The sequence below is a fragment of the Suhomyces tanzawaensis genome, assembly GCF_001661415.1.
Source record: "Suhomyces tanzawaensis NRRL Y-17324 unplaced genomic scaffold CANTAscaffold_3, whole genome shotgun sequence".
NCBI lineage: Eukaryota > Fungi > Ascomycota > Pichiomycetes > Serinales > Debaryomycetaceae > Suhomyces > Suhomyces tanzawaensis.
Window position 1 is genome coordinate 72503 of NW_017963638.1, and position 20586 is coordinate 93088.

Genomic DNA, 20586 nt, shown 5'->3' on the forward strand with positions numbered 1-20586 from the left:
AATTGTGCATAACAGATGTAGGATGTAAGAGAAACTCCTACGAACGACAAATCGCATGGTATCTATTATATTAATGTGACAATGGCGTCACCTTTATGGGAACAAATCGACTTATCAAACATGGTGAGTGCTGATTAGATTTTACAATTTGCAGTTATTAATAACATAAAATTAGGTCCAGCTTGGATTATTCGTCCATAATGGACAACAAGTGGTAAGGCATATGCAAAAATCGAGGAAAAGGAAAAGGAGACTGCTCAAAAAAATGAGAGTGCTCTTGCATAAGCTTGAGGATTTCCGGTGTATTCATCGTCAAGTGCTTCAATCTTATCGTTGAACCAAAATCCAACCAAAACAACAGCATAAATTAAGATCAAGATCACACCTTTGAAGTAATTGGACTTTCCCTCGGCATAAATGTAGGTAAACAAATAAATTGAAATTAGGGTTGCAATGATATCCCATCTAGGGAAAACCAAAGAAAACATTTGCTCAATCTGGAGTGGAGCTTTATAAATTGTGAAGAGTACCAAACTTGGGATTTGAATTAAGACAACTTGCAAGGCATAGGCACTTCCGATTTCCATCGATAAGGCCACATTTCCACCAATAGCGAACGAAATAGCGTTCAAGAATTCGGTGGTGTTTGGGACTAATGCAAATACCGTCAAACCCAAGAACTTAGGGTCAATAGGAAAGTCAGCTAAAACGTCATCGACATTATCAACCAATATTTCTGCTATTATAGCATAAATTAATGTAGCTCCCAACAAAATCACGGTAGACTTGTTACGGGACCAATTGGGAGCATCATGTCCTCCACCATCTTCTTCCCCTTCATAATCAGGATCGTTGTTAAGAAGACTCAATTTTCTGCTAGCAGATGGTCTTAATTTATCTTGTTGTATCCCTCTCAACTGTTCTGCAAGCTGTTGATGTTTGTTCTGATCGAGTGTTTGTCTGTTCTTTGCAACTTCAAGAGATGGCGATGGCAACGTTGAAGGTACCTTGCTTGTCGTTCCACTTTGTCTATTTCTTGCATCAGAACCACTTGCCAAAGCAGAGCTTGCGGATGGAGGTAAACCAGTGAACCTTGAGGATGCATTGCCGCCGACGTTTCCTTTTGGCGTATCGATGCTAGCAATGCTTGGCGACCGCAAATACAGATCTTCCTTTTTAGCTTGAGCTTCATGTGAGTTCGTAGCCCAAATTAATGAGGCATGTGTCCTTAATGTGAAGTATAATCCACAAACATAAGCCGCAAACAAAGCTAACGCAACAATCAACGAGAATGGTTGAATGACATTGAAGTACAATGCATCCAAGGATAATGAGGGTTGTATGAAACGGCACTTCACACAGTTGTCTTTGATGGCTTCCAAGAATGGGTCTTCATCGCACTTTTTGCACTTGAGTTCGTAGGCACCATAAATTTGGTAGAATAGAGAAGGAGCAAACATCGTGACCATTGCAAACAATAACATAGTCGATGAGACTCCAGCAGATCTGGGGTTATAACGTTGGGTTTTTCTCTTTAATGCACCTCCACACATGGATAATCCAGGTAAAAGGAGAACACCACCAAGAACTGAACCAATCATTGAACCCTCCACTAATTTGCCCTTGGATTGATTCAATGCAACACAGTATAAGAAAATTTCAACAATAGTGGAGAAAAAGGCGTTAATAACTGCACCAACACCCATAGACGATTGAGCAGAGATAGAAGCAACTGCCTGACCGATGAAGTAAGCCAATGGAATGATAGAGAACAAACAAGAACAGAACAAAAAGGTGGGGTCTGTAAACCAAGTTTTCCATCCTAGTTTTTCTTTAAGTAAGTAGTAGTCCAAAATAACAAATGCAACTGCCGCCAACAAGTTGATAAAGAAAATATTGGTACCATCAATGGTATATTTGTAGTAATGGAAACCACAGGACCTATAAGTGCACAAAATAAGCAGCTGGTTTTTCCTTTTCTTAGTTTTGTCACGTTTGTAGTAACTCTTTTCCAATTCAAAGTCCAAAGCCAAGGGATGACGTCTCAAGTGGTCACAAATAGTGTTGGTGATGTTTGCCATTGGGATGGTGAAAACGAACAACCAACAGAAGAAACCAATCAAATACAAGATATTTTGTAATACCGAATAAAAGAAAATGTAGAACATGAACCGACCGGAAGACCAGCTGCCTCTCCCGAAGAATCTAACTTTAATATCATTAGATTCTTCGTGAATGTCATCTCCATCAATAACATCATCTGCATTTGAGTCGACTTCACCCAATGATGAATATGCATCTCTGAGCGGTCTACCGGTATGGTCTTTAATTAAAGGTCTTGTTTCATTGCTGGTAGTGTATCTTCTGGGGGGAGCAAAAAACAATCTGCCTTCTTCTTGCACTCTCCATTTATGAAATTCTGTAATGGATCTTCCATCCAATTCGTCTTCATCCAAGTAGTTTTCGTCTCTGTTCAACAAGACAAATTTACCAAATGGCCAAAGACCGTACTTACCCAACTTTAGCAAAAGCCTAACGTAAGGTCTCAGAGATCTGTGGATGGCGAATCCAGAGAAAACAAACACAATCGCAGCACCAATGGTACAAATAAGAAATATGAGCAAGCCAAAAGTCAAGGTCCAGAGATAGTTTGTGAGAATGACACCCCACGTAATAGTAGCATTGGGCTTGTGGGGATCGAATGCATGGATATCCTCGTCTGCTCTGTCTGCAACCGAACGCTTCTTTTTGTACAAACTTGGTTTCCAGATCTTGATACCGAATGGATGGGTGGAGTTGATGGCATTCTGTCTTTCTCGCAAGTTCAACGATTCCAAAGTTTGCGAGGAGGATGAAGAGTCGACAGACTCGGTATCTGAGTTGTGATTCTCTGTTTCCGCTTCTGCATCCTCTCCCACCTCCGATTCGGTGACGTCTTCGCTCACCTCCAAGATATTATCGTTGAGTTTTCTGGTGTCAAAGTCGAACGCTCTGTCGTCTAAGTCCGTGACATTGGGCGACTTCACCTGGGCCTTGGGCCCGCCCACACTTTCATTTTCGTCAAGCTTGTTGAAGTCCGGGAAGTAGCTGTGGAACGACTTTTTCTTCTGTTGCAATGCTTTGATGGCGTCGGTGTAGCCCTCCAAGTAATTGAGGTCACTTGCGTTCTTGCTCTTGGACTTGACGTCCGAGTCTTTGACAGTCTCCTCATCGAGGTCGTCGTCAATGTCATCATCCACCGAAAACACGAGCTTCATGTGGCCCCCCTGGCCCGAGGTGAGGCGCTTCAAATGGGGTTTGGACTTGAGTTTCTTCAACTTGGCTGACGACTTGTTTCTCAAGCTGGGTGACAACAACACGCTGGTGTTGCTGGCGTTGCGGGACGAAAGGACTTCCTGGTCCACCGGCTTTATCCGTGGAGACTTGGAAGTCCCACGAGCAGGCTGCTGGGGGTTCAGCGATCCTGCTTGAGCGTGTCCTCCAGGCGTAGCCACCGGCGTTCCTGTGGCAGGAGCTTTGCTATCGGACATCTTATCAATGGCCAGAAACTGATACGATGGAGGTCTGAAACGGGCAGGTGTGGATTGACTAATGATAATTTACGCGATTACCCACCCGAATTTCTGGGTAGTGGAGGAGGGGAAGATTGGGACAAAACTGGGGGAGGAGCGTTGCAACCGTGATGACGTCGTGGTATGCTGCTCCTGTGGTTGGCAGGGAGACCACAGGGTGGATTAGAGGGGATTCTACGGTGAATTGTGACAGAGCTTTGTCAGGTTGGTGAAGATGCAATGCCGGAATTCTGAGGCGGAACAAGGTTCTGCTGGTTGTGTGCACAAATAGCATTTTTAGAGCGTCCAACGGTCTGGTTTACATTTTGGGATATGTCTTAGACGGATGGCTTACAGGGATTGAAGCAAGGTGTCAGGAGATTTGAGGTCCAGATTGAGTACTGGTGAGTGGCATTGGCACTGCCAGGACTTTGGTCTTGACTTTTGCAAAGATCAGAGCAGTGAACAAGATCGGCTTTGGTATATCGGGAGCGAGATGGCTCTATCTAGTCCGTAGAATCGTAAATTTCGTGTAGCGGCGTGTATTCTAAACCTTGATAGAGAAGATATAATACTAGATGTATAAAGCTCTATTCAGAGACTTTGCTCCTTATTAGACCAGAGTTGAATTCAATGTGGCCATTTCATTCCGTTGATAAAAAACATGAACTGTGCCTCATGTTCTGGTTATTGAAGGCTGATGTTCTGGTCACTTGATGAAGTCTATCTTCTGATAAAGTCTCATCATTTAAGTCCCATCTTTATTGAGTCCCATTTTTCAAAGCCTTATCTTCTGATTATTGAAGTTTCTTTCTGATTAAATATCATTTTTTGATCTTCTGGGTAAGTCTCATCCTCTAAGTCTCACCGTTTGTTTAATTGTAACCCAGAGGCTTAATCGCCCAATCTTCTCCCGCTACCCTTGAACGCACTTTTTTGCCCAGGAGGCGAAACGTCGCTGGTGGTTTCCTTAGGCTTGTAGGCAGGGCTTCCTCCGTAGCTCAGCTTATGACGGAAGGCAGTTTCTCTGGTCGAGGTTTGTACAGGGTATTTTAAAATATTGTAAAGAAACAAGGGTGCCTTCAAATAGCCCTTGTCAAAAATGGCGTCCTCGATTCCTTCAGGGACCTTAGTGTGGATGGTGTTGGTACCCACTCTTCTGCCAGCATTATTCGAGGTGTAGCCCAGGTACGAGTCGGGGAAAAGGTTGTAGATGGGTATGGTGTCAGATTGGATACATTGGTAGAGGTATCCAGCGAAGATTCCAATAAAGGAGTCCAAGAAGCCCGAGAAACCCCTGGCAACCATCTTAAGGAAGATATTGAACAAAGGCAAGTAATAGGCCTTGACAGGAATAACTCCCATGAAATTAATCATCAGATCCTTGGAACATCTGGACCAGTAGTAGGTGAGACATGATAACATGATTTCGTGGTGAATGAAAAGTTGCGTCGAGTTTATGGTCAAACCATATGCTAAGGTGAGAAGGATAATGGATGTTCCTGTGACCAAAGTGAACCAAAGACAGTCGGGGAAGTTGCCGTGGAACTTGCCATGGAAACTCTCCAAGTGGTTGGCGAAGGTGTAGAAGAAATAAATGTCCAAAACGGCCTCAATATCGCTATTGTAAAAATAGCCACTAGGTAAGAGGAATGAAGTGAAGCACCTGTAGCTCTGCAATAAGAACAAGAGTATCGATTTAACCACCTCGAACACTGTGCCATTTGCTAATGCCACCTTCACCATGTACCAGCTTGGCTCGATCTCTGACAATGAAAAAAAGAATACAGAAGGCCGAACCAACTGCATACTACAGGCAATGCATGATAAGACGGATGTGATGGTGAAGAATCGAGTCACCGGAGGAAAGCTTCGAATTGTCTCGGCTAATGAAGGCATGGAGTTAGCGGTGTGTGAGTAATAAATTCAGGGTAAAAAATCAATTGCCAGCCTTAAAAACCACTATCGAATTCCAAAGTTATGTTAAGAGCCTGGAGCCAGAATGGAACCACTGATGCTTTCGTTTGAACTTGTGTCAAAGAAGGGTAGATATCGCTTGAAGATGTTCACACGTGTTTTTTTAGTTCGCTTCCTGTACTCAAGGTGTGTGCACCATTTGTTCAGATAAGAGTAAATAGTCCCGAATTCTATACAACTGATACGTGAAGTGTACACGAAGAGAAACAAGGTCGAAGCCAATGATAATTTATCTGGTAAGAATTTTGGAGGAACTGATTTCTTTTTCGACTTGTGGAATTTTACCGTCGATCTGCTCCGGTGCACTTAGTGTGCCGAGTAGATGATAATCTCGATCATAGATATTTAGGAATTGCCTATTAGTAGAAGCTACTAAGCAGCTACATTGTAAGGGGTAATAAGCAATAGATAAATAGAGTAAGTTTGCTAAATAATTGTTGAGATGCAAGTATTCTACTTATTGTGATTATTCGCCAGTGGTTTCTCTGAAGGATCAAGCGAAATGTTGGACTGGGGTATTCATTTTTAGGCTGGCTTTTAGAGCCTAATTTGTAAACTCTTTTATTTACTTATGCCTTTCCCGAGGTGATACAAATTTCTGCTTTAAAGGGATTTTAAATTTAGTCCTAGTGGAGCTGGCTCGTTAGTGATTTATGCGTTCTTGATTGCGATGTCCTCAAACCGCGATACCAATCTTACACCATCATAAATCAACTCAGCGAATGGCAATACTAGACGCTTCGCTTTAGACCCGTTCACAATGAAAACTATGGATGGTAAATGATCAAGTCAGATGGAATTGTCTTTGATATTGCGATTATGTGAATGTACTTTCATTACCCCAAGCTTCCACCTCTTACTGGATTGATTTTTTAGAAAATAAATACCATTTCTTCAACACCAAGAATCTATTAATTCTACCATATACAGGGCTTACCCGGTACACTTGCAACCATGGAATAATCCCACAACTCCATGTAGTGTTGCAACACCTTCTACTCCAGTCTGAAATTTACGCGCGAGCTCCGATATACACTTAAATTTTCATTCTGTGTACAGACAATCATCATCCAGACATAACGAATCCTCCACCATGAAGCTTGTACGGTTCTTGATGAGCTTGCCTGGGGCAACCAACCAGCCAGTGACAGTGGAACTCAAAAACGGAACTTCCGTGAACGGCCAAATCTTGTCTTCTACGCCGCTGATGAACTTATCTTTAAAGAACGTCAAGCTAATTCAACCCCATCAAGACCCCCAATTATTGCAGTTCATCAACATCAGAGGAAACCAAATCAGGCAGATACTCTTGCCAGATGACTTGAATATCGACAGTGTGTTAGCTAAGAGTGTGACGAAAATTAAGGGCAATGGGGCAGGACCAGGAAGCCAGGATTTACTGAGCGGAGCCCCCAAAAGGGGAGGAAGGCCTATGAGAGGTGGCCGTGGAGGTCGTGGAAGAGGAAGAGCATTTTAGGGTGGGAGAGGCTTACAAATCTCATCTAGAACGAAATAGTATTGTAAAATAGTAATGTATTGAATATGTACAGATGAACGTGTAGGTGTTATGAATGATCAAGAGCGACTCCTGGAAGTATGTTATTAGTTCCAGCACATCTCCAGCATGAAAGAAGATTAAAACCAGGTCTTCTTGCGTGCTTCTCTCTTTTGTATTTGTTTCTTGTAGCCTGGTCTGACGGCAGCGATGGTCTCGTCCATGGTGGCAATAGCTTGCTCTCTGGCCTCGAGTTTTTCTGGTAATTCTCTTTCCCATCTCTTCTTCTTTTGGGTCAACACACCTCTCATCCAGTTCTTGTTGTCGTATTTCTCTTCGTAGTACTTCTTTGGGGTTGGTGGTAACAATTCTTCGATGCCGAACTTGCGGGCCATCTTGTACAAGTCTGCTGATCTTCTGAGCGAGAATTTAGGGCTGTGCCACTTTCCGCTTTCTGGGTTCTTGTTTGGCAAGAAAGGATTCAACTTTGGATCCGTTATGGTAGATGGTTTGGTGTTGTATTCGGCGAAAGGTCTTGGGGGATATTTGATGAAGAAGTTGTGCAACTTCTGAGGGAGCTTGCTGAAAGCCTCCTTGGCAGTTAAGGACATTGTGGAGGGATGTTTTGCTACTGGAGTGGATTCACTACTAGTGAACTTTTCAGGACCGAAAATTTTGATCACCTGGACTGTGTGCAGGAAAAGATTTCTATGGCTAATTACTATAGAGTAGGAAGTCGGGACATAGACAGGTCAGCACGATGCCAGTAGGGCAGTCACTACGAGGTGTTGAAGAGTGGATGGGCTATTTAATAAGTGGCTACTAAAATTTTACTCTGGGCCATCGATGATACACTTGACAGAACCAGTGCCTGCTCTGACAAGGTCGTAGGCCTTGATGGCGTCGTCGAACTTGAATCTGTGGGTGATCAACTGCTCGAAATCAATTGGAGCGTTGTCGTTTCCGTTTTTGTAGTTTTCGTCGAAAATCTTGACTGCAGTCTTGTAATCGTTGAATCCGTATCTGAAAGAACCGAACAAAGTCATTTCCTTGGTTGCAAACTCGGTAATAGGGAACTTGACGGCACTTCCAGCGTTACCAACCTGAACGAAACGAGCACCTGGAGCAGCGATCTCGACACCCAAGCCAATGCACACCTCAGCACCAGTACATTCCAAAATCACCGATGGACTGTGACCATCGAAAGCTTGGATCAACTCCTCGGCACCTCCTGTCTTAGAGTTGAAGACGTGGGTGGCAGCACCGATGGACTTGGCCAACTCCAACTTGGTGTCGAAAATATCAACCACAATGACTCCAGCAGCACCAAAGAGCTTTGCAACAGAGGCTGCCAACAAACCAACGGGACCAGCCCCGAAAACAGCTACGTAGTCACCAAACTTGAGGTTTGCCAACTTGGCTGCGTGTACACCCACACTGGTAGGTTCCACCAATGCACCCATGTCCAACGAGACGTGGTCAGGAAGCTTGACCAAGAAGTCCTCGGGACTTTTGTAGTATTTGCAGAGGGTTCCTGGAGGATTGTCGCCAGAGGCGCTTGGAGTGGCAGCAAAGCACATGTGGGGACACAAGTTGTAGTGACCACTCTTGTATTCGTCACTGTATCTGGATGGCACACCAGGCTCGATTGCAACCTTGTCACCTACCTTGAGGGAGGTGACACCAGGACCAATTTTGGAGACAATACCAGAAGACTCGTGTCCCAACACCATGGGCTTGGTGAGGACAAACTTGCCGATCTTGCCGTGGGCGTAGTAGTGGATATCGGATCCACAGATACCCGTCTTCTTGACCTCCACAATCACATCGGTGGGCTGGGAGATTTCTGGGGCATCGTAGGTCTCGAAGGAGATGTCATCGATCTTGTTCAACACTAAGGATGGGTTGGGGGTCATATTTACTGTGGGTGGTGAGAGGTAATGTGGTGCCAGAATTCTACACTATATATACATTTTCCAAGTCACCAGTTGCGCATTACCCCATACTCGAAACTTTCCGGGCTTTTTCCGAGGCACACAAATGGCAGATCAGGTGGAGGCGGACCTGGTAGTGGGGCAGCTCGTGGGGTGGGGATGTAGAGCTGACGACACGGTGATATTGCGTTCTTCAAGTGCAATTATGTGATTGTAGGGTATTTTCGGGCAGTTTGTCTTTTTCCATGAATATAGGTGGGCTCGCTGGCATTATCAATATGGACGCGAAACGTGGAGGATTCGATTGGTTTCACTAGTGATTGTTACTCTTTGTTCAGTACGAGTTGCTAGTTTATCCATTAGCATATACTTGAATCTAGATGAGGGCCTTTAAACACATGCCCAATGGGAGAATTATCCAAGTTCTATAGTCCATCGATTACCCGATCCATCTCGAGTTTACAGAGCCGACACTGTGACTTACCCCAACTACCGAGCTCCCCAGGATATCTCTGGCTCATTGTAGAATTACCTCCCAATTGTATCATTGTGGTAGTCCATTCAATTTCTCATTATCATCCTGAGTGCATTCACTCTGGTTAATGGTAGAAGTATGCCAACTGATGACTTCTAAATACCCATCCTCATAATATTCTTGGTATCAATTGCCACTCGTCATGACGATTAACAGGTGTATCTTCCAGGAATAACTAACCTTGGAGTATCTCCCTAGACATTTGTATTCCATTCGTTCTATTACTCTCCGTTCCTGCAATTGAGTGTATAACCCAATTGATCTCGTCCATGATCTACACACAGCCCAGGGCAGCCTACATTTAGTGACTATGATGTGTACTGAAGTCATAAGTACGTTCGTGAAATGAAATTGTGGGCAGAACCCGGTTTTATTTAATGAGCAACACCTTGCAATGCTTCTAAAACTTCCAATTCAATGTTGGCTTCGGCAACAGCAACTTCGTCACCAGAAGCAGCTCTCTTCTGAGCGTCGGCAATCAAGTTCTTGACGGCTTGAACATCGAATTGTTCTGGCTTGAAGGCTTCAATGGCACTGATGGTCAACTTGTTACCTGGTTGAACAGTGGCAATACCACCGCTGACAAAGTATTGTTCGGTTTCACCACCCTTGGTGATGACTTCCAACAATCCTGGTCTCAATTGTTCGACAATTGGAATGTGATTAGCTAAGATACCCAAGTCACCGTTGACGGATGGTAAGTTGACTTGTTGGACTTCGGAGTCAGCGTACAACGTTTGGTGTGGTAAGGCCAATGACAATCTCAAAGCATCGGAGGCTTCGGTGGCGTAGGTTCTTCTAACAGTGTTGCTGCTTTGCTTGGCAACTTGACGTAAGGCTTGTCTGAACATTGCGGTATAGAATCGTCCTTGATTATCGATTGAAACTTTGGTTGTATCAATTTTTTCACTACCGGAATCCGAGAGTGCACTAACAAATTACGCGTTTTCATTGGCGGAGCGTCGACTGCCTAATACGGCAGCCTGCGCACACTACCACCTGGTGCTGCTCTCAGGCTGGAAACCCAGGGCCCAGACAGCACAAGCTTACTCGGTTCATACATTACTCATTATACATCTAGTCGGCTCAGTCTAGTCGCTTCCACCGAACTGGTTCAAGAAATTGTCCACGTCAAACTCGTCATCGTTAGGAAGCAGGCTCAGACCGTTGCCGTCGAACCGTTGGTCCAACAAGCCCATGTTCAAGCCGTCCAAGTTAAGTTCGTCGTTGCCTAGCAAGTTATTCATGTTCAAATCGAGGTCGCCAGAATCGTTCTTGCCCGTGTTGTTGCTGATCTGTTGTTGATTATTGTCGATGTTTCCTTGCATCAATGGATCATCAGTGTAGTTGATGGAGGATAGTATGTCTGAGGGGTTCGGAATGTCGCCTGGAGCCTTTTCGTTGGCACCTCCCATGTCCCCCATGCTGAAGTCAAAACCAGGTGACATGAAATCGTTGAAATCCGTAGGTTGTTGCAACAGTTCTCTTTGCTTCTCTTCTTCCTTTCGTTTCATCTCCTCTTCCTGCTGCTTCTTAAGCTGTTCGTCCTTTGCTTTGCGTTCCTGGTCTTGTTTTTCTTTCTCGAGTCTTGCTTCCTCCTCTGCCTTGGCCCTCTCGGCAGCCTCTTTCTCAGCCTTGGCCTTTGCGTGGGCATCCTCTTCCTCCTTGCGCCTTCTGGCCTCTTCCTGCCTCTTGAGGGCTTCTTCTTCGAGGCGCTTGCGTTCTTCTTCCTCCTTCAACTTCTTCTGCTTCTCGAGCTCTTCCTTTAACTTCAACTCCTCTTGTCGCTGCTTGTTTTCCAACATCATTTCTATGCACCAACGAGCATCGTTGAACTTGGATAACGTATCGTCTAGAATCTCATCGAACTTGGAGATGTTACTGGCTAGTTGCGATGTGATGGTGGGGGTGATCAACTGGTTGTTCGATCCTGTAATTAGATTGGATTGTTTTTTGTTGTTGTTGATGATCTCAAAGATGTAGCCAGACGTCTTGAGGATATCGTTCAATGAATTATCTAGTTTAGCCTGGAGATTCATCCTGGCGTTGGTGGTGGTTTCTGGCGCAGTCGATACTTGTCGGAGTTGTACAGGTTCACCAATGGCTCACGTGAGCACTAGTGTGGATGCGAGGGGAGTAGAAAGTAGCAGAATAAGCAGTACAAGCCAGATGAGCGGAATCGGGCCGTAGGAACGTCGAGAGAGCGGATTCTCGGTCATTGGCCCCAGAAGACTCGGTCCACCTGACCAGCATCCTCGGGAACGGCGACACACACTAGGTGGCTATGCTTCAACTGGTGGATCGCCTACCCCAAGTCCGGGCGCATATGCAGGCCATCCTATCGAGGCACCAACCTGAAAAATGATGCCACCGTAACCTGCACCTGGTGCTTCAACCTGCACCTGCCCACTCCACGCGGTCTCGAGAATTCGCGTACGCGTTCCATCGCGACCATAAGCACTTCCGATTCACTCTGGCCTACTTACCCACCTTCTTTCACTCTCTATTCCATCAACAGACCCGTCTCCAGCCAGTACCATGTACACTGAACAACTCGTCTCCAAACAGGGCCCATTGGCTCATGTGTGGTTGGCTGCTAACTACGACAAGAAACTCACCAAACAACAACTCTTGAGCACCAGCATCGTCAAGTCGTCTGACTTCATCTCCAACCATCCTATCAGCCACTCGTCGTCACAGGGAAGTCAGCAGGACTCCAACTCCATAACTTTAAGATTGTCAGGACAATTATTGTTAGGAATAGTGAGGATCTACTCCAGGAAGACAAAGTACTTGTTGGATGATGTCAACGACATCTTATTAAAATTGAAGACATCATTCAAATACGCCAGTGGCGTCAAGTTGGGGTCGGACATCTCTGCCAATAAAGTCAACTTACAACCCCAAGATACCATCATCACCAACGTCAAAAGTATCACCTTGCAAGATCAAGTGACGCGTTTCGATTTATTGTACCAAGACGACTTAAATTTGGATGACGACTTTGCCTCTGGTGGGGGAAGAGGCATTTTCAGCCAGAGCCAGAACACTGAAGACAGCTTCACTTTCGACCAATCCATTGAATTTGGCCGTTACGAAGAGCCTCAAGATCCCGTCACTCCAGGAAATGATTACGGCTTGGAGCTTGACTTCGACCTCAACGATGACGACGCCTCCGACCACTCGATAGAAGTTGGCAGAAACGTGTCGCAACTAGCAAACGACGCGGAGATGTCGGTGTTATCAATAGGTAAGGATATTAACGAGGAACCAGCCCTCGACTTTGACTTGGGCGAGCCTTTGGACACCATTGAGGAACCCGAACTTGAAAATGCCAGTGGAGCAGAAACAAGCGATGGACCAGAGGAGCCAACCACTCCTCAACCAATCTTACCACCTCGTCCAAGAACCAAGAGAAACCGGATCACTGAAGAAGGCGAATTGATCACTACAAAACGTAAATTGAAGGTCGACTCCTCCCTGGACTTGGATGGCATTCCAATCCTGACATTGAAAGAGAACCAACAGTTGATACTCAATGGGTTCGGCAAAGACGATACATTGACTTTGAACTTATCGGAAGCGGAAAAGCTTCAGCTTATTTATGAGTTATCGGCACCTATCTCCTCAAACAAAAGAAGAAAGTTGTGGAATATCGATACTCTGCTTCAAGAAAGATGCATTGAATTGGCAAGACAAGAGAAAGAGCTCGAAGAGCAACACAACTTACAGTTCGAGCAAGAATTCGATGATTTTGATAATAATTTGGACTTTGATTTGTCATTACCGGACTTTGACAACGAAGATAATGGTCCCGAGGACTCATTTGCAAACCAAATTATCGATGAAATTCAAGAGGAGGAGACAGAAGAGGAGGATATCACAAATGGCAATGTGGCCAGGTCAACTATACAAGTGGCCGACCACCTTCGAAGCATTCTTGGCGATAAGGGTGAATCTGACTTGGCTGCTCTTATCGAGAAAGACTTGAAGATCAATGATGACAACAATGAGCTTTTACCTTTGGGTACCACAAGCAGGTCCTCCGATTCAAAAAAGGTGAATCAGAGAAAGGAAGCTACAAAGTGTTTCTTTGAGTTGTTAGTATTGGCCACCAATGACTGCATTGAAATCGAACAAGAAGCTCACGAAACCAAGATAGGCGCAGATATTAATATTCGCTCAAGAGATCGCCTCTTCAGCAGCTTTCTTTGAATAGGGCAGATACCTATTGGAAAACTAATGTTATTACAACAATAATGAACTCTTTAACTAATGGTCCAGATTTCAGAAATACTTAGTATGAAACGTTTAGACACTTCTCATTACACAAGAATAACTTGTGTACATTGCATCTCATTTGTACATTATATAATTTAATCTATTTAATTCCTATGCAAATAATACAGAATGCCTTCGTCTAGCTTGTTTTCTCTGTGAGCGTCTATGATAGTTCTCAATGACTCTTCCACTATGGGCCATTGTATGAATGAGCCGTCACCGAATCCAGCCAAAAGTTTCGATCCATCTTGATTGAAGCTCACCGTAGTGGCAAATCCTATATCTCCAGGTACTGGGATTTCAAAGACCGGCTTAAATAAGGTAGACTCTAAATCCCAAAACTCCAATACTGATTTCTTCAAGTTAGAGTCACTCATTAATCCGAGTGTCACAAACTGGAAGTTCCTATTTGGTCTAATGGCTATGCGGAGAACTAAGGACTTAGTGGGTATACTCATAAGTGGAGTTTTTGAGCTTGGGGACCAAATTTTGAATGTCCAATCCAGGTTTGAGGTAATAAGGTATGGGCCCCTACTACCCGAGGGCAATTTCTGGAAGTCTGTGATATCGTTCGGATAGGATGAATATGAATCTTCCTCAATCACTCTTTCTTCATGCGAAAACTTGATAAACTCTTGACTTTCTTGGCTTGACAACTGAAATAATGTTCCACTATCGGACACAACTACAATATCATTGAGAAATTGATGGCCGCCAGAAATGTTCAGGTTGATATGCGAGGTTCTGTCGCCAGAGGTTAGTGCGATGGCTTTCAATATTCTGAAGGTTTCCTTGAAATTAGTGAATTCATTAGTCGGGCCATCTTTGGCCAATTTGACCGAGTCCAGACTTGGAGATGCAAGCAAGTTTGTAGACCAGGTGTTGATAGTTCCGTCAAGCGAGAAGGAGACGATCGAATCATTTCCATCTATGTTCAACTGGATCAAGGAGGTTATCGCAGATGTATGGTGCTTAAAATCAATGTTGGAGCTATGGCCGGAGTTGTGTGATGTCAACATGGAGAACATTGGCGTGATTAGCGTTGGTAACACGGCAACACTCCTTGAGTTGATTTCCTCCAAATTCCAGATTACGATTTTGCCATCTGATAATCCACCGATAATTTTGGTGGAGGTGACTTGATCGAATTTGATGCAGGAGATGGACGATGTACAATGCAAGTAGAACTCTGGAAAAACCTTATCCTCTTTCACGCTGTATATGATGGCCAAGCCAGGACTCGAGTTTTTCAGGTCCGAGTGGGAGTATGCTACCACGAATAGCTCGGGGTGGTGGGGGGAAAAGTCCATGCAGCACACAGGCCTGTTGCGTGTCTGTTCCACGTGGCTGTGTGTGGTGTAGGGGGTAATGTCGAAGGTGTGTTTGTTGCTAGTGTGGGAGGTATTATCAAGTCTCTTTGTGTAGTCGACCCAGTCTGTCTTGATTTCGCTGACGTTGATTCTGTGCACGAGCTTGATGGACTCCTTGACGGCATTGTTAAGCTCTTCTTCGTTGACGTCCTCCACCACCAGGATCACTTCCGTTTCTGGCTTGGGACTGGTAGTTTGGGGACTCACAGTCTTGTGTTCTATCACCACAGGAATCGTTTGCACAGCCTTATCGTAGGTGAGACATTCCTTCTCAATCTTTGGAGCCTTGTGCCCCTCCACAGCCAGCCCCAGCACCTCTGCAACAGCGTGATTTATGGGGTCTACCTGGACTCCAATGCTCACGCCCACCTTGGGGGTATCTGCTAACTTTTGGATCAACAGCTCGATTTTTGCCTCATCGTTAACAGGAGACCCCAAGCGCCGCAGCTTAAGCTCCTGTAGCCGCTGTCGCTTCTGCTCCAATAGGCTTTGGCGATCCATGTTGAGAGTGGTGTGGTGGGACTGTTTTGATTGACCCTCGGAGAAGTGCAATCGCAGTGAGTCCGACCGGAACTTGACCGAAATGCCCGGATCATGCAACGCGTACTGTCAGACATCGGACTGGTTATTTCACATCCATCCACTCCAAGGTGATCTGTGACTCTATCCGAGAGTATACCTGCTAACCCGCCTTACCAAGTACAGCTACTTCGCTCCCCAAGCAGCCATGAGTGAAATGGACATCGACGATATCCTCCAGGAGTTCGAGACAGCCACCTCCAGGAAGGAAACCAAGAAGACCCCAACCACGCTCTATGACGAGTTGGTAGTGGCTATGGTCAACGAGAGAATGGCCCCAGAGCTTCTTCCATTCAAGCACGAACTTTTGCAGAAAGTGTTGGCTCAAATATCCAACCAGCAGCAGTTCTTGCTCGACTCCCACGAGTATGGGGACGTCAACGCAGAGTCTGGCGTGGTCACTGGTGACTTCAAGCTCCAGCTCATGATCATAGAAACCGACATCGAAAGAATCAACTACTTGATACGATTGTATCTCAGGACAAGGCTCAGCAAAATCGACAAGTTCACCATCTTCTACATCAACGAAACAGCAGACGAGGATCCCGACTCGAAGGATAGACTCCTCTCCAGCCAGGAACAAAAGTACATGCATCAGCACTTCAAGATTTTGACCCGCTTGTACAATAACTGTTTTTTGAAGCGCCTTCCCCATACTTTGACCTTGTTGGATGATACCAGCGGGGGCCAGTCCATGATCGTGGAACCCGACCTCAACCAGCCCGTTTTCGTGAAGTCCATCACCGATAAGCCCATAACTATTTCCCTCGGCGAAGACGACGAGCTTGACTTGGTGAACGATGGCATATATGTGGTCAAGTATAAGTTGGTGAGGGACTATATCAGCATCGGTGACGTGGTGATGATATAAATACAGGCACAATAAAGGAGATTTTCAAAAGACATACAGAGTGGACCAACTGTTATTGTTTAATTCTGGCCATCGAAGGTTACGTGCTCACCGTGAAAGTGCTACAGAATGAGAATTCGAGCCGTTTCTATTTTTGAAATTTACATAACTACGTCAAAAGAGTGAGTAGTCACATCCACCAGGACACTCTGAGTTCTCCTCAGTTATGAACCATTCCTTGAGACACCCAAAGTGCCCTCTATGCCCACATTTTAAACTTACAGCAACCACCAATCCCTTGCATGGCTCATGACAGTAGATACAGTTCAGTTGTCGTTTAGAGCACTCGTCACAATACCAGTACCCAAACGAATCTTTGTTTTCGTGCTTGGATTTTTCATTGACTAGCAACTTCTGACAGTAGCAGCAGAAAAAACGAAGATCCACTTCCTTGGATCCTATAGTCTTCAACTCGTTGAGAAGTTCTCTGGGTGCATGGTTAATAATCTTTGTTGCAGTTACGAAGAGTCTCTTGCGGTGAAGAATATCAACGTAGAGTGCTAACCATTCCAACCCAGCTTCTTTCGTGATGATTTTAAATACATCATAGAACAATATTGTTAATGTAGCACTAAGTATAATATCTCCTTGACTTGAGGCATATTCGAGTGTGTTCTTCAATAGGTTTTCAGTATTCCAGGGCCGTTCAGACTTGCTTGCCGGTTTATCATGAAGCACTTTCGTGAGCTCAGATTTCGTCACACTTTCGGAAGGTTCTGGTCTTTCCTGCACTATATTGAGTTCAGACTTACTAAATTCTTCATTCATTAGAGGCTGCTGCCCAGGCGAAATTCTCGTGCGGTAGGGTGAATGGTAACCCTGAACTGACGAGTTGCGTCTAGAAAGCAACGACCCCAGCGCGGTGCTGCTATGGTGGTGATTTGAGTAAGAATGGTGGCTCTGGCTGAAGTAGCCAGGACTCGAGCTTCCCACGTGTGCTTTGCCAGTTGAAGGGATTGCTCCCGTGTTGGTGGCTGCGTTATGTAAAATGTTCAAGTTCTCATTGTCCAAGTCTTCTGACGCTGGAACACCCGAGTTCAGCCGTGTATGCCACTTTGATTGAGAAGCATACGACTTGTGGCTGTTGTGTTGGCTCCAAATCGAGTTTTTAGGAGATTCTTCCAACGAATTGTTCTCACTATAGACTTTGTCAACAGGGGATCTGATTCTGATTGGCGAGCTGTTTCCATCGTATCCGCTCCCGGCGTAAATGGAGTTTCTTTTTGAGGATTTGTTTGCAGAAGACCTCCTGCTCACAGCATCCCGCTCAGGATTCTCCATTGACCGTAACTTCTCTTCATGCTCGTCACCTTCGTCATCATCGTATACTGCTACTTCATTTTCTCCCGATAATTTGTTCTGCTGACCCTTGAGAATACTATTGCTCCGAGCCAACGGATATGTACCATGTGAACCACCTCTTACTTGATTAATGGTGCCGATGATGTTATTGCTAGAACCATTTTTATGTTCCATCAATTTGGTATTCATCTCCTTTGGCGAAGATGAAAGGGCCGGTTTAACAAGATCACTATTACTGTCCTTTCTATCAGTTGCATTACCACCATAATTCGTAGTCAGAGTAGAGTTTGAATTGTATGACCCGACGAAATTGCCTATGTCTGACAGGATTGATTTAGACTCATCTTCATCTTTTTCTGGATAAAATTGTTGAGCAGACTTGAGGTCCTGATCGTCAAGAACTTCATGAGGCTCCGAAGAGTCTTCAGCAAGGCTGACTGAAAGCAACCTCCATATTTGACAGTCCCTGAAACGATTGACACTGGCAGCAATATTAGCATTCAACAAGCAAACATCAATAAGGTTAAAGCCATCTGGAATGGCAACTAGATAGTTACTAGATAATGCCTCAAAGACTGCATGATCATTAAGTGGCAATGGCAATGCCAATGGCACTAAATAAGGAGAAGGATGATTAACTAGAACATGTTTTCTGCTCTGTGGTAAATTAGAATTATGAATAGGAGACTGGACTGAAAAGTTAGAATCCTGGGTGGTTTGCGAAGGGGTTCGAAGAATCTTCGGTCTGAATATATTGCTCAAATTGGATTGCGTATGTGTAGGTTCATTCAACATATTTGTGGATCTCATTTGGGGAATTGGTGATGGTGATTTTGTATGCATAGGGTTGTAGGTGTATGAGCGCATTATTGGTGGCTTTTCCATTGGTGAAGTAGTGAGCGAAGAAGAGAAAACCCCTAAGTTTGGTGCTATCGGAACAGAGCCAATAATGGGCTTTCTAGAATCATAACTGTTCGACATTTGATCAATACTTCGATGATCATTATCGTCACCAAAATTACTGAGACTGCTGTAGTCTCCAGCTTCTAAATCTGCTTCTAGGTTTTCATTCTCGCTGGCAATCGATTCATGATCAGTTATTTCAAACTCATATTTTTCTTGATTGACAAATGACATGCTGCTGAAATCATTGTTCCAAGCCATTGCTACTGTGCTAAGTTCGTCCAAAGGACGGGAAATATCCGATTCAGGAATTGAGTCGCCTGAATCCAAGTCATAGGAGCTGAAAACATTGGATTTGGTGATTGTCCAGATTTTCCTATTGTTTTTGAGATTTTTAGCCCAGATGAAGTTTTGATATGGTTTGTTTCCTGGTGCTTTAATGATTTCTTTGGGAATGTATTTTCTGCTCAAATTGTATACGGTTATGGTGGAGTCATCATTTAAGTACAGACATGCAAAGTCATAATTGTACAATGGATTTGATTGGACACTGTAGTTCGAGTACAACGCTTCCCTTTCCTCGTAAGCCAACTTATCTTCATACTTGCCAAAGTCCATGCTTTGCTGGAGACTATCGAGGGCCTCGCCGTATTGATTTGCAGAATTGTTGTGGGTGGAGCTCCACCTGACTTTCATTACAGGACCATAAGTATTTATCATATGCTCTGGGATTACTCTGTTGCTTGTCAGAGCGGATTCACTGTAGTTCCACACGCACATTTTTTGGTCCCTACCACCAGTCAAAACATATTCTTTCTCTGGATGTACATGTAACGATAATGCAGGCCCTGTATGGAGGTTCCACTTTCGATCGGGGGAGTATATGTTTTGGGAGTTGTAGGTTCCACCTGAAGATCTTAAATCAAATTTACACAAGGCACCTGAATCATGAACAGAAAGAATGGTAGTTTTGTTCCTGACAGAAGAATGCGGAGAATATTGACATGACCTAATAGGATCTGAATGTGAATTTGATAGTATTGTTAGGACAGGTTTTGGCGTGGTTGATCTTAAATCCCACAACTTGATGGTCCCGTCTTGGGAGCCCGAAATCAAGTTATGAGGACTGTCATTCTCCATAAAGTCCAATGAGTTTATGCATCTCTTGTGGTCGGACAATTTGTACAACAACTTCGATTTTCCGTTTGAGTTGATTCTGTAAATTGAAATGAGTCCATTAGAGAGGCCACACGCCACCAAGTCACCCGATGTCTTGATCGTATTGATATTGTTTAGCTTGTTTGTAGAAGGCACCCTCGAATTCGAATACAAGGAATTGGTTGGTTCCAATACGTTAATCTCCTGGATTATTCTAGATTGGTCTTCATTGAGAGCCAAGATTCGAAGGAAGTTTCTTCCTCCCGCAACAACATGATGGGAGATTTCACTCTCGTAGGGATTGAGGTTACGTAGGGGGAAGTTCAACTGGGATAATGTGGTAACTTCTTTGTCAAATGCATACACCAACCGATTGGACTTGAATGCCTCATGGACTTTGGACTTCGTAGACCCATTGGACAAGCTCGTGTGCGAAACCGTCTCCTGAGACGGCGTCTGGTTGAGGGCTCCGTATATGTTGAAGGCAAACTTTGCCAACAGGTTGCCGGAGTTGGAAGACATGGCGGGTGACACCAACGGCAGGCTCCCAGATATGGATGCGCTTGGTAAGTGCTTACGTAATCAATATAT

At 44.5% G+C, this 20586-nt stretch overlaps 11 protein-coding genes across 11 annotated transcripts; 3 read left to right on the plus strand and 8 right to left on the minus strand.

Moving 5' to 3' along the window:
- Positions 1-52: 52 nt before the first annotated feature.
- CANTADRAFT_77847 (uncharacterized protein) lies at positions 53-3350 on the minus strand. The gene is made up of 2 exons (XM_020211183.1): positions 1116-3350; positions 53-944 (listed from the first exon to the last, which is right to left on the minus strand). Exons 1-2 carry the CDS (start codon positions 3255-3257, stop codon positions 258-260), a joined length of 2829 nt encoding a protein of 942 aa, XP_020064680.1. The 5' UTR covers positions 3258-3350; the 3' UTR covers positions 53-257.
- A 1095-nt stretch (positions 3351-4445) lies between these two features.
- CANTADRAFT_48868 (uncharacterized protein) lies at positions 4446-5450 on the minus strand (the record flags this gene model as incomplete). The annotated part of the gene is made up of 1 exon (XM_020209637.1): positions 4446-5450. One exon carries the CDS (start codon positions 5448-5450, stop codon positions 4446-4448), a length of 1005 nt encoding a protein of 334 aa, XP_020064681.1.
- Positions 5451-6569: 1119 nt separating this feature from the next.
- On the plus strand, positions 6570-7079 carry CANTADRAFT_25519 (mRNA splicing protein). The gene has a single exon (XM_020207447.1). The coding sequence runs from the start codon at positions 6622-6624 to the stop codon at positions 7003-7005; it is 384 nt and encodes a 127-aa protein (XP_020064682.1). The 5' UTR covers positions 6570-6621; the 3' UTR covers positions 7006-7079.
- An 84-nt stretch (positions 7080-7163) lies between these two features.
- On the minus strand, positions 7164-7634 carry CANTADRAFT_20868 (mitochondrial 54S ribosomal protein mL59; the record flags this gene model as incomplete). The annotated part of the gene is made up of 1 exon (XM_020206629.1): positions 7164-7634. The coding sequence occupies one exon, from the start codon at positions 7632-7634 to the stop codon at positions 7164-7166; it is 471 nt and encodes a 156-aa protein (XP_020064683.1).
- Positions 7635-7743: 109 nt separating this feature from the next.
- XYL2 (L-iditol 2-dehydrogenase) lies at positions 7744-9402 on the minus strand. Its single transcript, XM_020206578.1, has one exon. The coding sequence runs from the start codon at positions 8937-8939 to the stop codon at positions 7854-7856; it is 1086 nt and encodes a 361-aa protein (XP_020064684.1). The 5' UTR covers positions 8940-9402; the 3' UTR covers positions 7744-7853.
- Positions 9403-9866: 464 nt separating this feature from the next.
- On the minus strand, positions 9867-10343 carry ATP16 (F1F0 ATP synthase subunit delta; the record flags this gene model as incomplete). Its single annotated transcript, XM_020210143.1, has 1 exon — positions 9867-10343. The coding sequence occupies one exon, from the start codon at positions 10341-10343 to the stop codon at positions 9867-9869; it is 477 nt and encodes a 158-aa protein (XP_020064685.1).
- A 735-nt stretch (positions 10344-11078) lies between these two features.
- On the minus strand, positions 11079-11528 carry CTA26 (Cta26p; the record flags this gene model as incomplete). Its single annotated transcript, XM_020208884.1, has 1 exon — positions 11079-11528. A coding segment is annotated over one exon (450 nt), but the record flags the coding sequence as incomplete, so codon positions are not given.
- A 502-nt stretch (positions 11529-12030) lies between these two features.
- Positions 12031-13707, plus strand: MCD1 (kleisin alpha; the record flags this gene model as incomplete). Its single annotated transcript, XM_020209865.1, has 1 exon — positions 12031-13707. The coding sequence occupies one exon, from the start codon at positions 12031-12033 to the stop codon at positions 13705-13707; it is 1677 nt and encodes a 558-aa protein (XP_020064687.1).
- Positions 13708-13877: 170 nt separating this feature from the next.
- Positions 13878-15644, minus strand: CANTADRAFT_5301 (uncharacterized protein; the record flags this gene model as incomplete). The annotated part of the gene is made up of 1 exon (XM_020210146.1): positions 13878-15644. The coding sequence occupies one exon, from the start codon at positions 15642-15644 to the stop codon at positions 13878-13880; it is 1767 nt and encodes a 588-aa protein (XP_020064688.1).
- Positions 15645-15879: 235 nt separating this feature from the next.
- SLD5 (DNA replication protein) lies at positions 15880-16593 on the plus strand (the record flags this gene model as incomplete). Its single annotated transcript, XM_020209624.1, has 1 exon — positions 15880-16593. One exon carries the CDS (start codon positions 15880-15882, stop codon positions 16591-16593), a length of 714 nt encoding a protein of 237 aa, XP_020064689.1.
- Positions 16594-16752: 159 nt separating this feature from the next.
- Positions 16753-20517, minus strand: CANTADRAFT_28484 (uncharacterized protein; the record flags this gene model as incomplete). Its single annotated transcript, XM_020208251.1, has 5 exons — positions 16753-17425; positions 17486-17654; positions 18012-18863; positions 18948-19387; positions 19442-20517. Coding segments are annotated over 5 exons (3210 nt in total), but the record flags the coding sequence as incomplete, so codon positions are not given.
- Between the last annotated feature and the right edge of the window lie 69 nt (positions 20518-20586).